At 43.1% G+C, this 15,828-nt stretch overlaps 1 protein-coding gene across 1 annotated transcript in view; it reads right to left on the bottom strand.

Annotated features, from left to right (window-relative positions):
* The window catches only part of RYR2 (ryanodine receptor 2), a 3,854,281-nt gene that overhangs the window by 2,197,101 nt on the left and 1,641,352 nt on the right, over positions 1–15,828 (bottom strand). The window contains exons 28-29 of the mRNA XM_069607971.1: positions 14,995–15,203; positions 5,294–5,468 (exon numbers count right to left, since the gene is read on the bottom strand). Of these exons, the coding sequence (XP_069464072.1) occupies positions 5,294–5,468; positions 14,995–15,203 (384 nt within the window). The remainder of the gene's footprint in view (positions 1–5,293; positions 5,469–14,994; positions 15,204–15,828) is intronic.

Genomic DNA, 15,828 nt, shown 5'->3' with positions numbered 1-15,828 from the left:
ATTGTCACACTTCCCGGGCTTCCAGGTGGGAAAATTCATGCCCAGGCTTCCTGAACTAGAACCTGAGCTTGGTCATCTGACTTTTTGACACCCTACAGGAGTAGTGTCTCATCCCTGTTACCTTGGTGAAAGGTTTTGTGGTGACATTGAATGCTTAACTAAATTTTGGCCACATATCACCAGTATTTTGTAGACTTGTTTCTTCCAACTTTTCCTGTTTCAGAGAGTTGGCCACCTCTTTACTTTTTCAACTAAGGATTTTTTGTCTGAACCCTAGTATTTTTTGTATGTACTGTTGTAATTCCGGGCCTGTGAAAACCAAAGACAACTAAACCCCACTGCATAACAAATACTGCTGCTAGGTTATTAATGAAGGTTAAAACTATGGACATTTGTATTCTGAGCTTCAGTCTCTCCACTGGTTTGGAGTGGAGGAGTTGTTTGAATGTATGATGATGTAGCTGACTCACTAGGATGAATACGTGGGATTTAATGTCTTAATTGTTGAATAAAGCCAACCACTATTGGGTTGAACACACGTTTCTTAGTATAACAACAATACCTGACTCGTGATTCCACAGATTACATTTGCATACAAAGGTGGTTGCTCCTTTTCATTTCAGTTTTTCCCCTCAGGAATTATCTTCCAAAGCAAATTAGAGCAATTACCTATCCTTCTATGGTAAGGGAAGTTGCAAGAGCTGTGGTTTCTCTCAAAGAACTGCCTGTTTCATTTTCTTCCCTTTTTCTTTGTTGTACTTTTGCTTTTAATTATTTCAAAGCATACACTGTATGTGGATTTTTCAGTGAAAGGATAACAACCATTAGAAATAGAGAATTACTGTTCTATAGTTAGGAAAATAGAAATAGAATTGCGAAAGGTACGAACACTAGAGGGTGCAATTGACCTTGGATCAGAATTCAAGGTACGTTGCATCAATGAGACTCAACAAGGCCCAATCCTATTTGGAATTGCTGGGGATCCTGTGCATCTGGGCAGTTGCAAAGCTTTTGTGGTGGTTTCTTAACAGACTATCTTAGACCACAAATGCAGTTTACATATTTTATTTTGTAAACATGTTGAGTTGCCTGATCAATAGCCCAATTTCTTTCCCCTCCTAGTCTTGCTGATCTGGCAACTTGGGCATCAGTTTCCAGGACACAGTCTTGTCAAGCTGCTTTTTTTCCAGAGATTTATGTGAACTTGGACTTTGATTCAGCAAGAAGCAGGGATGTGTATCACAGCCTCTTTCTCAAGTTGGTCTTTGAATTTGGACATCAGAGCAGGAAGATCCACACTCCAGTTAGCTCTCAGCATATGTCATTGGACCTCATATTGAAGGTAACCCTTAAAGAGAGGCAATCATGTACAGAAATACTTCAGAGGTTTCAGATGACAAGAGGAAATATGGCAAAGAACTGATGACAGCTTCAGAGCCCAGAAGCTGGATTTGAAGTTTGTATAATATGTGATGGAGCCACGTGGCATCCCACATGCCAGCAGGAATCAATGTGGACACTTACAAGACAACCAGAAAAGGTGAAAGCCCATTCAAAGCCAGTTTTGTAGAAGCCAGTGATACCAGAGCCAGTGAAACTGTTACAAGATATGTAAGTCATCAAAGCACTGTTGAATGGAGAGCTTGGATCTTACATTTAGGCCCAAGATCCCTTACTAGGCCTGACAAACCCTTGTGAAGACATAACAGCTGGGGCAAGCAACCAAATTAGATTACTGAATTTGTGGAAAGGGCCCACATAAAGGAGGCTTGATGGTAGTCAATGTAAGGCTACTGGAAATAGGTCCTGGAGAGGAAAGGTCAATATAAGGTGAGAGAGAACTGGGAAGAAGAGGCAGTCATCCAGGAGCCAAAGATCCTCCAGAAGTCAGAGATCCAGACTTCAAAGAAACAGATAAGAAGCACAGATCAGGATTGCTTATGAAGCTGGTTGAGCTGAGAAAACTGAGGATCCAGGAAAGCCGGGCACTGTAATACAGCTGCCAGTGATAAAGGCGCTGGGTGATTAGATGTCCTGAGACTTCTGAAGATCCTGGAACTGCTAATTAGTGAACGGGGCACTACATCCATGAGCTTTAAGCAGGGAACTATATGCCTTTGAGCGAGCTGGGACTACATCCTTTTGAAGTGGTCTGGACACTGTTGCCTTAACGGTGAGCTGGGAACTACAGCCCCTGACCTTGAGCCGAATCCTTTATCCCTGAAGGGTGAAGTGGGCACTATATTCCGGAGGGCAAGGAGAAGTGAGGCAGGCACTATCCTCCTGAATGATTTACAGATATCGATCTGTGCCTCGGCTTGTGGTGTAGAATGGAGCTGGGTGCGTTATCCCTGCCACTGTGACTGTGGTAAAGAAATTGGCTGGTCGTTAAGTCCCTGAGTAAGTATGTAGAGTAAGGATCCTAAGGGAGAACAGTTTCTCTATTAGGAAGAGAACCATAATACCTTATATTCTGCACCAACGTGACACCTTGACTTGTTACAAGATAATTGTAGATTAATCCCAAGTCCCCATATGCTTATTCCCAAACTTATCCAGATAACATATAGTGATGTGTCGTGTGCTTACAGGCCCGCACTTAAATACCACCTAGTTACACTTCTGGAATACATTCACCCTTTCTAAGTAAATCAGCATACCATATCCACATTATCTGAGTATAAGGGGCTCTCCTCAAAGATTCATGGTTTGGAATCAATTCAGTATAATCAAGTCTTGTGAGACACTGAAGGAGGAACAATGCTTTGAAATAAACAGTTGACCCAGAGGCACAATTAAGCAGTCAGGAAGCACCTATAAAAAAACGTATTGTCATAAAAGGGTACCTGTTCATCAAAAGATCCTTCAGGTAAGTCATATAGATATATCCAAAAAAGGTGGATCTTAGTGGTGAGGTTGGCACTAGACACTGTACACAAAAATTCTGTTTAATTACATCAATTTAATTCACAAATCATATAACAAAATGCACACACAGGTTATACAAAATCAATCATGTTGTTATACATCTATCATTTCACACCTTTCATACCCATTCATACTCCCACACATTCAATGTCACACACAATGCACATGATACGCAAGAAAATCTAACTATAAATGAGGTCCTTCTCATAATCACACACAATAACAATTTATTCTTTCTGTTGCACCCTTCGAGCCTGAGAGTGTGCATATAAGTCCAATGTTGTTCCTTATAGATTACGTCTACATATGTTTTGGTTGGTTATCACTGGGCATGTTGTAATAGCCGAACAAAGTATCAACCTTCTTCAGGACAAAGACGGGAGTGGCATTTCCCTCACACTCGTGGTAGATATTGGTGGAAGATGTCAACTATTATGCAGTTTCTTTCTCCAATTATATAATCTTGGGGGTGGTGTAACCCGCAGGAGTGATGTGGGGGTCCCCCGCCTAGCTGTAAAGTCCACTGCTACACAAACGGCCATGCAAAGTAAAATCAACAATCTCTTAAAGTGATCTGCAATCATTCTCAGCGCTTGCAGTATTGCTGCCAACTCCCCAATTCCAAGATCCTGAGCTCTTCATAAGGCTCTATTTTGCCATAAGCAGGAAATGGTCCTCGAAATGTGTGGCCTGCAACTCTAAAGTAGAAGGATCTAACACTTTTCCCTTGGTGAGAGCTGGCAGAATGAGCCATCAATTAAGTGTAGAAGACATTACCACTGATTGATCCAACTGAATTGAGCCACTGGGCAGATGGTAAACCAAAGGCGGGAGATTTTTTTCATGGTGCCAGAAATACACTTGCAGCCAGATACCTCCTCACGTGAAGCTCTCGCTGGCTACCCATCCCGACCCGTCCAGAACTGTAGACCGTCAACCTCCGAGATTGCAGATTATGGCTTCTAATCACTGTCATCATCATCATCATCATCAAATGCTTTATTCAGCCTAAGCCATAAAACCATGGCTTCTGTGATCAAAACGTTTTTACCTGTAATTGCATCTGCTCAACAACTACTAATCAAGTGGAATGTGAGGTTAACATTCTGATCATTCAGCATTGCAGTAGCCCAGAATTCATATGCACACACTGTGTCTGTGTTGAAGAGGCAAACAGAACATTGAGATATTGATAGAATCTCAAATGTGTGCACATTATTTTTGGTTCGATAGAAACAAATGTGCCTTTCAGTGGGTGCCTCCACACCTCACGAGTCAGTAACGAAGCCAGGGAAGAGGGGCGGGGATGGTAATGGGAAACGCCCCTTTACGGAAGTCATTACAATTGAAATGTTTCAGAGGAGGGATCTCATGTACTATTCCTCACAATTAACACAACACTCTTAGTGGGGACGTGTTCACACTGGGGAATCAATACATAACAATATGGTTTTGTGACACAGAAAGGATGTCAACATTTGACAACTGGAGTCTTGGCCACCTGTAAAGCCTTCATGCATCAGGCCCTTTATTTGAGAGCTTGCCACTAGATTTACAAACATAGTGAGATGTACCAGAGAAATACATGAACGTTCATTGCTCTCTTGCTCTCATTTCAATTGGTTACATTATGTTCTCTCACTCTCTTATCCTTGATGCTGATTCCTCAACTTCTTCCGCAATCCTCTAGTGTGTCAATATTTATGTCCTCCAACACCCTCATCCTCACTTGGCTCCCATGCGTTGTCTCTCCCACTTCCCTTGGGAATCTCTTTCTCTCCTGGAGCAAGTTTCATTCCCTCCTGTGAGTGAGCTCTTAAACTGCCCAATCTGTTTTCACCATCATCCCCTGACTTTTCAGAACTCATTCTACCCGTGCCTACACAATATCCAAGTACACATTCACTATAGACCAGCATGAATTATATCCTATCACCCCACTCCACCCACATGCTGAAATAGAGCTGTAGCTGTAAAATATATTCTTATGGCCGGCAATTAGTCTATTTAAGCGAAATCCAATGACAAATTCGATCGATTACCAACAAACTTTCAATTGTTTTTCTCATTATTGTATTTATTTCTTGACAACTTGTATGCTCTTATATATATGTATATAGGTAGAGGTAAGGTAAACCAGAGAGATTGATTACTTGCCAAACTTCACCCCCCACTAAATGCTCCAAATGCACTGGAAGTACAGAGATTGCGTCCATTTTCCCTTTCAGTGCAAATTTACTAACATGCATTTGTCTGTCTCATGTAAAATTTAAAACAACTTCGCCCCCTACAAAGCAGCGACACCCTACGGGTAGGCCCAACTTTCAAGCACAGAGCATGTTGAGCGGTCAAACACCAGACTTACCGTCCACCACCTCAAACTCTTTGAACGCGAGCTCCGAGCCTGAGTCATCAAGTAGGACTTCGCCATTCAGCGTGAACATCATCGTGTGCTCGTTCATATCAACCATGCACCCGACAACGTCGCCCGCCTGCCAGGAGCGCCCAAAGTGTTCATTGCCCTGGTGCCAGCGCTGGGCCTAGAAAAGAAGCAAAAAATGTTCACTAAATGGTGGTCAAATATGATTTGGATCTGTTATATTATCACATTATTTAAAATTAATGTTCACAACATTTTAAGAGCCCCACTACTGAGAATGAACATGGCTCAAATAACCTGTGTCATGAGATGTTTCCCACTCAGGAGGATAAAGAACTATGTTTTTTCTCACTGTGCCTCTCTTCTGAAAAAGGTACAATGAGCTAAAATGTGGTTGTAGGCCATGCTGCGTGGGCTCCTCTCTGAAAGGCACAGTGAGCTAAAATGTGGTTGTAGGCCATGCTGCGTGGACTCCTCTCTGTAAGGCACAGTGAGGAAACACATGGTTGTGGACCCTGCTGCGTGGTCTCCTCCGAAAGGTACAATGAGCTAAAATGTGGTTGTAGGTCATGCTGCGTGGACTCCTCTCTGTAAAGTACAGTGAGGAAACACATGGTTGTGGACCTTGCAGCGTGGTCTCCTCTGTGAAAGGTACAGTGAGCTAAAATGTGGTTATAGGCCATGCTGCGTGGTCTCCTCTCTATAAGGCACAGTGAGGAAACACATGGTTGTGGACCCTGCTGCGTGGTCACCTCTGTGAAAGGTACAGTGAGCTAAAATGTGGTTATAGGCCATGCTGCGTGGTCTCCTCTCTGATAGGCACAGTGAGCTAAAATATGGTTGTAGGCCATGCTGCGCGGTCTTCACTCTGAAAGGCACAGTGAGCTAAAACGTGGTTGTAGACCTCATCAGTGTTCTCATCTGTGAAATGTAGAGGGAGCTAAAACATAGTTGTAGACTGTCCAGTGAAGACGCATCCCCATAAAACCGGTTGTTTGGCCAAGTTCTTTCTCAGTGAAGGTACTTCCACAATTTGCGCACATTTTTTAAAATCCTGGGGTTTAATCCTGAGTTACATAGGGTAATCACCTCACTGACAATGCTCATCAAGGCAGAAATATGTGTCTGGAGTTGCTGATGGTACTCTTGTTCAAAGATATGTGCCTAGAATTTCAGTGCTGGGCTTCCCAAGAGGGTGAGACCAGGCTGTTATGCAAATAGTCTTTCTCCTCTGTGAACATGTGCAGTGAGATAAAAGGCAGGCCCTCCTGAGTGGGAACCTCCTGGTGGACCAGGTCATTTGGCCACGATCATTCTCAGTAGAGTGGCTCTCATACGCTTGGGATTCAGCACTAATTACTAAGGGTAATCTAGATGTGGACCCCTTAATCACTGTGCTTAGCGAATCTCTGCTTCACCTCACTGATGATGCCAAACAAGCCAGCCACATGTGTCTGGGGTTGCTGGTGATGCTACTGTTCAGATGAGAATTGCCTAACATTTTGGTGCTGGGCTGTCCTTGCGGGTGGGACACAGACTGATATGCAGATGGATATTTCTACTCGGTGAAAGGTACAGCCAGTTACAATGTGGTGACAGTCACGCCTGACTGTAGCCCCATCGCATAGAACAGGTTATTTGGCCACGCTCTTTCTTAATATAGGTGCTCCCAAATATTTTCAATTCGTTTTTAAATTGCATCTAAACCTTTATTTTACATGTTCGTCATGGGTGTAGAAGTTGTGGTTTTCCAATATCTATAGTCAGCAGCAAAATCTAAAATACATGTTTGTTCAGCTCTTCCAAAGTTTGAAAGGCGAGAAGAGGCCCGGTCATGACATAGCTCTTAAGAGAGGACACGTGACAGAGCGTAAGGCTTAGCCTAAGCATCTTTCCCAACTTCCGCGGCAGAGCTTTTAATTGTAAAACAGCGCACAATTAACTGGACCAGTGAAAGCGCGGGAACTGCAGCAACCTCGTCCTCCATATGGCAACCCAGCTGGGACTTTGGGAGGGGGTAGTTTCCTCTCATGCATCATCATGCTGCGGTGTTGCCATATTTGCGTTGCTGCTACTCGTTACCTAAAAGAGATTCTATAGCTGAACAACACTATTTATATGAGTGACTGCAGAAAATAGGAGGCCTACAGCCTAATCCACAGAAGCGCTTTATAATGGCAAAGCCCCACTGGCAAACGCTCTGTGAATTAGTTTGTTGGCAGGATTAAACCCTGCAAATTACAGGTTAAAAACATCTCGTGATGAAGCTGGTCGACATTATGCGCAATTAAATCTCTATCAACTATGAAATAGGTTATAAAATCCTTTCCTTACTGCAAGCAAAACAATATTTTAATCCACATTAAAAGCTATTGAAACACTTGTTACGAACATCCCGCCCTGAAGCAAGTGCATTTAAAATATGATGCATCTGATCCAGGCTGCAAAAGGAGAAAGACAAGCAGGGTTTCATTCTCCTTAAAACTATGACATTGAAAGTGAAAAAAGTGGTGACAATGAATTCTATGCCCTCATTTAAGTGACTCAAAAAGGACTACACTTGCAGACCCTCTCCATGCTGTGAAATTAGCCATAGAACATACAAAGGGGTTATGCATCCACAAAGCCAAGATGTGCTGAGCCAAAGAAATTAAATCATTATCTTTGCAAACACTTAGGACCTGCTGAAACCTAAATACAATAGGCTTGGATGGCAACGAATCAAAGTGCTTGAACCAGGAAATAAAAAGAGAACGTCCAAAGCCAACATTTAAAGGCAGAAATGCACTAATATGTTAAGCTGTAAAGGAGCCCTTCAGGGCTAACGTTAAAAGTACATTTTACACACCATCTGTTTCAGAAAGTATAGACGAACATATCAGCTAGTTATAGATGTGTGACAAGGTTTAAATAAGTTATGTGACAATATAACTAGTTTTTATAAAAAAAACTAACCATACAAGAAAACTCCAAATCTAGGGGTAGTCCCTATACGTTTTCCCGCAATGTTGAGGTAGGCTCCCACTTCCCTAGTCCAAGCTTGCCTGCTCTCAGAAAAGGTTGTGGCACAATGCAGATGCGTTATAGTCGTGTGACCCCTACTGTCTAGTCTGTCCCTGTCCTATGGAGTGTCTCAAACACCCTCTGGGATGTCCTTTGTGCGCTAGATGGGGCACTTGGATCGCCCTGGCATGACTTTCGACCGGGTGACTGTCTTTCAAACTTTAATGTCACTCTTCCCAAACTACTTGCCTTCCTCCTAATCCTGTCATCATTTCACTACTCATGTCTCCAGTCCCCTACAGCCACCTTTGGGCATATGGTGCCTTGCTCACTTTCCAGAGATGTAGTGCCCTTGCTCACGGTACTGGCCCCAGAGATACATTGTCCTGCTTACTAAACACCTATTCCAAACCACTCCAGTGATATAGTGCCATGCTCACTAAACACTTCCACCCTCTTCCTACTTTCCAACTCTACTCCCTTAACTCTCCTGTTCATACTTCTCCCTCACACACACTCATCCACATGTATACAAAACACCACGATTGGAGCAACTTTCTCAATACCAACACCTTACCTTCACTCTTCAACACAACAAGAACAGTTTTCTCCACCTGCTGCACTCTGCTCTCTTTAGTCTTTTGGTCTTCTTTGACCTCACCCGAACATCTCTCACAGCCAACTGACTCTGCTGGCTCTTTGTAGCCCTTACCTTGCTGTCTAGAAAGTTCTCTCTACTCCCATTGGATGTTCGAGTCAGCTGGTTTCCTGGCCAATCTCTTTCTAAGATAATCCCAACTACTCCCTTAGCCTCCATTTTTGGGACGGAATTGGCTGCACTCGCTTTTCAAGCTCTTTTTCATTCCATCTTGCCATGGCATCTTTGCCATTGTTTACACTCTGTCCCCCTGCAGGATCAAGTAAGTCACTGTCCAAATATTTTTAGGAGTGTTTTTCTGATCTTATCTAGTACTGTACATTTCATGTAGTAATTCTTTGCACTGTGACCAATTTGGAGGTTTTGTCCCATTTTCCTTGGGGGTTAGTCACCCCCTTTGAGGTTAGGTAGGGAAGCCCACTAAGTAAAACCCTCCCTATGGGTTCGGGAAAGTGGGACGTCACTTGCAGTGACTCCACACCAGCGGACATGAACTCCCATACTGGTAAGGTACTCCCAGAAGTGAGACAGTGGTCCTCATTACAAGGTTGCCGGTAACCAGGCGGTGCTACCGGCGGGTTGCCGCCAGCCCCAAATTACTGTTACACCGCCTCACATCCCAGTGCTACCGAGATATCACAAGAGATGGCAGCAAACATGTAGTTAGCCAGTCCGGAAAAAAGTTGCTGTTAGCTTGTTACCAGCACCTTTATTTCCGGACTGGCTGACTCATAATGAGGCCCCATGTTTGCATATATGGGAATACCGGAAGTGCATCTGTCCACTGTGGAAATCCAAATAATGTAGAAAGTACATTTGAACAGTTAGCTCAAGGCAATGCTGGCCTCTCAATGGGTTTGACAGTTAAACACACCCCTTGGTATCTGGTAGCAAGAATAAAAGGATTTTCCCCCATGAATGGAGAGTGAGAAGTGATAAGCAAAGGCGAGTCTCCGATATACCAACGTCAATGGGAGGTGGAGCCACGCTTCCGAGCGGAGCTGGATGTGGCACGGGGAAGGACCCACAAGGAGGTTGGAGGGAGACCCAAAAAGAAACCAGGAGAGAAGCCTGAGAGAATGAGAAACGTGGCTGGCGAGGCACAAGGCTGTGCGGAGTAGGCGAGGCCAAGCAGAGCCGGCTCAGAGGGAAAGCGTGACCACACGAAACCAGAGAGAGCAACTTAGCAGGGAGTGACGAAACACTCCTACTTGCGTTCACACCCAGGAGTTAGGAAGAACGCCAGCGTCACCTAGTTGAAGCCACCTCGGAGGAGCAGGACCTGCTGTGGAGGAGGTAAGAGGGTTGCTCACAGTAGAGGGGGGCACAGAGACCAGACCATGAGAATGGGAGAAGGAACAAAGAGTCTAGATCCCTACGAGGGGCAACCAGGTCCAGAGAAGGAGATGGACATAAATAATAAGAGTGGTTATGGGAGCCCTGAAAATCTGAGCCTTGGAATCAGCCGAACGGCTCAAAGCTACACACAAATACCAAGAGAAGGATATACACAGTCACCTGCGAATCAAGTGAGACACAAGAGGACCAAGGGAGCCAGGACGACCCTATGCAGCAAGTAAGAAATCATACCAAGGAGAAACCAGAATCAAGCAGGACTGGAATCTCATGGGGAGTGATGGAGGATTAAGGAAATATCCCTTCATGTCCGTATACTGAGAGAATTGACTTCTTTGGAACTTGAGAGTGTATGCTCTATACCAGAGCAAACACCGTTCTTTATTTGGAACTCTGACAAGATGGACACGAACTGATAAAGTCAGGAAGCCTGCCTCCTATTATACAATTGTAGGAACTGAAAGTAGGGGAGGTTCCTGGAAACACTGAGAGATGGCAGCGTAGAGAACAATGGGGGCAACCTAGTTTATCTGCTTTCCCTTTTAAGTTGGTTTTCTAATTTGTAGGGCCAGTTTAAAAGTTAAGATTGGGAGCGAGGACAAGGTTTATTATTTTTACTTATTTTGAAAAACACCCTTAGTTTAGTTTGTTAGGTAGGGAGCTTCCCTATTAGCAATGGGGATCGTAAGGCATTTTCTTTAATTTAAATAAAACTCCTGTAGTAAAAGCATGTCTTCTGGTCCGAGTCTATCTTCTGGTGTGCCACAGCACCCCCTGGTGGGGATTGGGTTTCGCATTTGGCTCCTGAATGGGGCAGCCTAATCAATTTCCAACAAGGCAATCGTTTAGTTCCTCCTTTTCCAGGCTGGGGGTGGGGGGTTGTCCCTTGGATCCAGTTGCATTGTGGTACTTGTAGTCCAATTTCCTCTTTATGGCGTGCACCTTCCCAAGATCCACGCTCCATCCCAGGTTTTCAAGGAGTCAGGTGCATGCTGATCACTTTAGCCTCTGGGTCTTGTGTTGATACATCAGGCTGCTCTGAAAGCCATGCCTCTGGGGAACCACCTGAAAGATTAAAGAGAAAGACCTGGCCAGGACAGAGGCTGAAAGGCATTGGGTCAGGGAAAGAAGCAACAATGTATGTGTACAGCACCACGAGCACTGAGAAGCCAGTCATGGGGGTCCCCATCAACTCCCCTGCAACACCTCTGGGGTAGTTATGGCTGTGTCATTATTCTGGCATGCCACCTACTAAAGCTTGAGAGGAGTCCTTTCTACCTCTTGACAGGATCAGACCCATGCCCTTGTCGTATACGGAGTAGCCTTATAATCAAATGATGTGCCACCATTTCAAGGGATAGAGAGTCATTTACATGTCCGATCTACTTTGTGACTAGTGTGGCAAATGTCTACAAACCCACAGCACCAAAAAAAGAAGATAGACCAACGTGGTAAATAACAATGTGCCTTTTAGAGTTCAAAGGAGTCTAGTGGCACCCTCCTTATTTCTCTCGGGCACTAAAACAGAACTACTGTCACTAACATTTCAAACTTGTTGTGTCCCTATACAATCAGAAATGGAGGGAACAGCACAGCCAGCTTACAATTCCCATCAGTTATTTCAATACTCGAAAATAATTTAAAACAACAATTATAATTGGGAGAGATTATTAGCATGTTCAACAACTGTTTCATTGTTGTTGGCTCAAAATGTGGTTTTCGTTTGTGATCATAATATTTAATGTAGAAGAAAATGAATGCCCTGGCATGTATTTTTTCAATCTGTTGTTGCACGATAACTAGTGGCTGCTTCGATACTTTTGTTACTGCACCAGGACAGTTGTGTATACTGTAATTGTCTTGAAGTACAGCATCATGCAGGCTTCTACTGTGACCAACATATATTCTGTTCTATTACAGATTTTCAAGTGATTTCACTTTTGAATAAACTCAATCAATTTGCAAAATCAAGAAAGTAATCTATTACTCTGACTTTAAATGAGCGAGTGCAAATGGTTAAATCACAATGACACTGGAACTGGAAGGGCTATAAGGAATACTTGCAAGGTAGGAGGACATTAGGCTATTAGTATTAGATACCCAATTATGCTGCTTTTAGGGTAACTCTCGGCAGAGGCGACAAGTGAAAGACCACCATAATCCCTAGCCACGACATTCACGTCCAGATTATGAATGGACAGACCTTCTTTGAGGAAATGGCCCAAAATGTCACCCTCGCAATTGCGACGGCCGAAATGCCTGACTTTTATTTTTAAACACCCCCTTTACAACCACATATATATGTGTGGGGGGTATGGGATATTATAGTAATATAGGGGGGCCGTGGGGAGGGGGTCTTTGTGGTGTAAAGGGGGTTACAGTAAAAAAAATTAAAAGTCAGCATTTTCTGACGTCGCAATTATGTGTGGTCGCAGTGATAACATAGATCCTTCTTTGACACTGGCATTATTTGCACAACTCCACCCTCACACAGTTTTCCGATTTGCTCCTTTACACGTGGCTTCATAATTTGGCCACATTTCCAGAGTTTTCTCTGCTTGGCTTTATGATTGAAAACAACCTGACAGAAAAATGCACCCATAGTCGGAAACCATCCCAAACAAGCATGCGATCCATTCATTCAAACACATACATTGCCCACAGACAGGGGTGCTGATAGCAGTAATACCTGAGCCTGCAGGCTGGATTGGCCCGTTAACCCCCTTTAAATGGACCTTGTGGTATTACCCACATTACAAATATTATGAATTATATTAAAACAACTTTTTGGCAAACCTCAAACATCAAATGGCACACCAGTGTCAGACCATGTGTTTGAATCCATCTCAGACTATGTGTGCCCACATTCTTCCAATAAACTCCAAATAGTATCTGTTTTTATTTGCCTGCACTATATTATGTTATGTTTTGTGTGTACACTGTTGAAAATACTAATAAGAATAACTGTTGAAAAAAAAAGAAAGGCTTGGTATATTGCTTGAGACTACTTAAGATAAGCAGCTATTCCAAAGCTATATATTTTATTTCAGAAAGTTCTTACAGACCTCCTCAACTATCATTCTTAGTTCCTTTGTTTTCAGGTTTACGAGTTGCTACATGACTCTTTAGCTCTCTCAATGGTAGGGAGGGAAGAACAAAGAGCGTTTGCCATCATGGGTCTATTCTTACTCAGAGAACATTAATTAGGAATATGGGTACTACTCTGAGATCATTTTTTAGAAGTAGCAAACTCCTACCTAAAGTTTCTTTTGATCTAAATGTCCACGTGTGAGGCTTCATACAGTGTTTGCTGACACCAATGATCGAAAAAGTCAACATCAGTCTTTCGTGGGTAAAGTAGCATTGTGAGCGTAATTATGTCATCATGTGACTGCGCCATTTTGGTAATTTCTATGTTTGAATCCACGTATTCTTCTTTTGATTGCATCTAAATGGGCTGGATCTATATATGCATTTAGATGCAATATTTTTATAACCACACTTATTTGCTTGACACTCATCTAGCCACACAAGGATATCCCAAGAAATTGTTGATTCACTCTAAGAATAGAGCTAAATTTACCCCAAGGGAAACCATAATTACACCCACGAGCAGCTCAAATAAGAACACAAGAATCACATGGCTCATCACTTTCTGCCCAAGAACTACGGACATCAAAAGAATAATTAAGAAATGTTGGCCTCTTGTTCGATTAAGCTTACCTCAGGAAGAGATACCGATGTTCGCTATACAAAGGTCCAAAACTATCAGAGACAAATTGGTGTGCGCCAATGTTTCGCAAACAAACAAGAAACAAACTTTCTGGATCATGACTCAATTCCCTTTTGGTCACTGCTCAGTGTGGAAATAGACCAAAAGGATTACTCAGCTCAAAGTACATGAGACACATTGGCATCTTAAAGCGATGGCCATTGTAAGAGCAGCAAAGTAATGTATTGCATTGAATGTCCTTGTAACTCGAAATATATTGGACAAGCTATGAGTGCAGTACATGCACAAATATTATAAGACCACTCTAGAATTCAACATGAATCTTTGAGTGCCCTAATGGTGCAGCACTTCATTAATCACAACCATACAGCAGATGGCATTGTGTTGTGGATTGTCGACACAACAACAATGGGGACGAATGTAGAAAGAACACTATTGTTTAAAGAGGCACAATGGATCCACAGAATGCAGACACATGTCAATAGATTACATAATCAATGTGTTCCTCACTATTAAAGGGTCCATTTCAGTAGATGGTCATCACAGTTTTGAGACCATGATTGTTTAAAATGTGCTCATCAAAGAACCACTTTTCTCAAGCCAACCAAATGTAGCGCTGGGTATAACAACAACATGTAATACTATAATGAGATCAATGTAGTAGAAAAAAAGGGACACACGTATGCAGCAATCGCTTGACATTTCCGATATTACAAAATGGGCAATACAAATACTGCTGGCGGTAATTCGCAGTTACCAATAGCTGTAATGACATTGCTTATATAAAAGGGCGAAATAATGTTTGGCACTAAAACCCATTCTGCTGGTACTGAGAGGTAATGCTAGAGGGGATGCAAATTTACCACTAGCAGGGTATTCTCAGTACAATGGACATTTCAATAGATATGTAGTCATCATAAAAGGATGCACCCAAACCTTGAATCCATCAAACACAAATGCTTGCTCGTCTGATCCAAGCTCCTGATCCGGCTGACAGCCAGGCCTCGTCCAACCGACCCTCATGTCTCCTGCAGTGATGGCTTCAAATTCAAAATACCACTTTCCGGTCTTGACGGCATAGGTCTTCTCGGCACGGAAGATGCGGAACCGTTCCATTGCGCTGCTGCACACATCGGACCTTGCAGCTGCAAAAGAGGAGAACACATTGAGCCCTTGTCAAAAGACACATTGAAAGAAAGAAGGAACATCTAAAAAATGCTGCACACAAACAACAACGAACAATCACTGGAGCGGCCAATGGCTACTTAACATCAAAACAACTGAGAATTGCAGATTGGCGCTCTGGGGACATGTAGGCAGGCAGTGAATGCCCGTGATTTACTCTACAACAATAATAACATTCTAAAACCTGTCCAGCATACCTTACTGATCGTGTTAAGCCCCATGTAAACACAAGGAAACTTTGTTCCTCCAATGCTCCGATTTTCATTCAGCCCAGATACAAACTGGTTCGCTTTGCAGGGACCTCTTTTGACGTCCAGGCTCCCTTACAGTGGCATCTTCTTCCCGCTCCCATACGCCTGGCTGCCAACCTGCCATCATTTAAGAAAGCAATAAAAAGCTATCTGTTTACTCTCAATCCAGGCTAATCTGTCTTTAGTGCTCTGGTGCCCATGATCCCCACTGATCTTCCTGCTTTCTTTCTTGTTTATGTTTGTGCTGTTTTGTCCTTTTGTGCACTCTGAGGCGCACGGCTGTGTGGCGCTTTATAAACATTAAAATAAATAAATAAATAAATGACTTGTAGAG

Source organism: Ambystoma mexicanum, chromosome 4q, assembly GCF_040938575.1.
Source record: "Ambystoma mexicanum isolate Mex_15411 chromosome 4q, UKY_AmexF1_1, whole genome shotgun sequence".
NCBI classification, from domain to species: domain Eukaryota; kingdom Metazoa; phylum Chordata; class Amphibia; order Caudata; family Ambystomatidae; genus Ambystoma; species Ambystoma mexicanum.
This window is presented reverse-complemented; position numbering and strand designations above follow the sequence as displayed.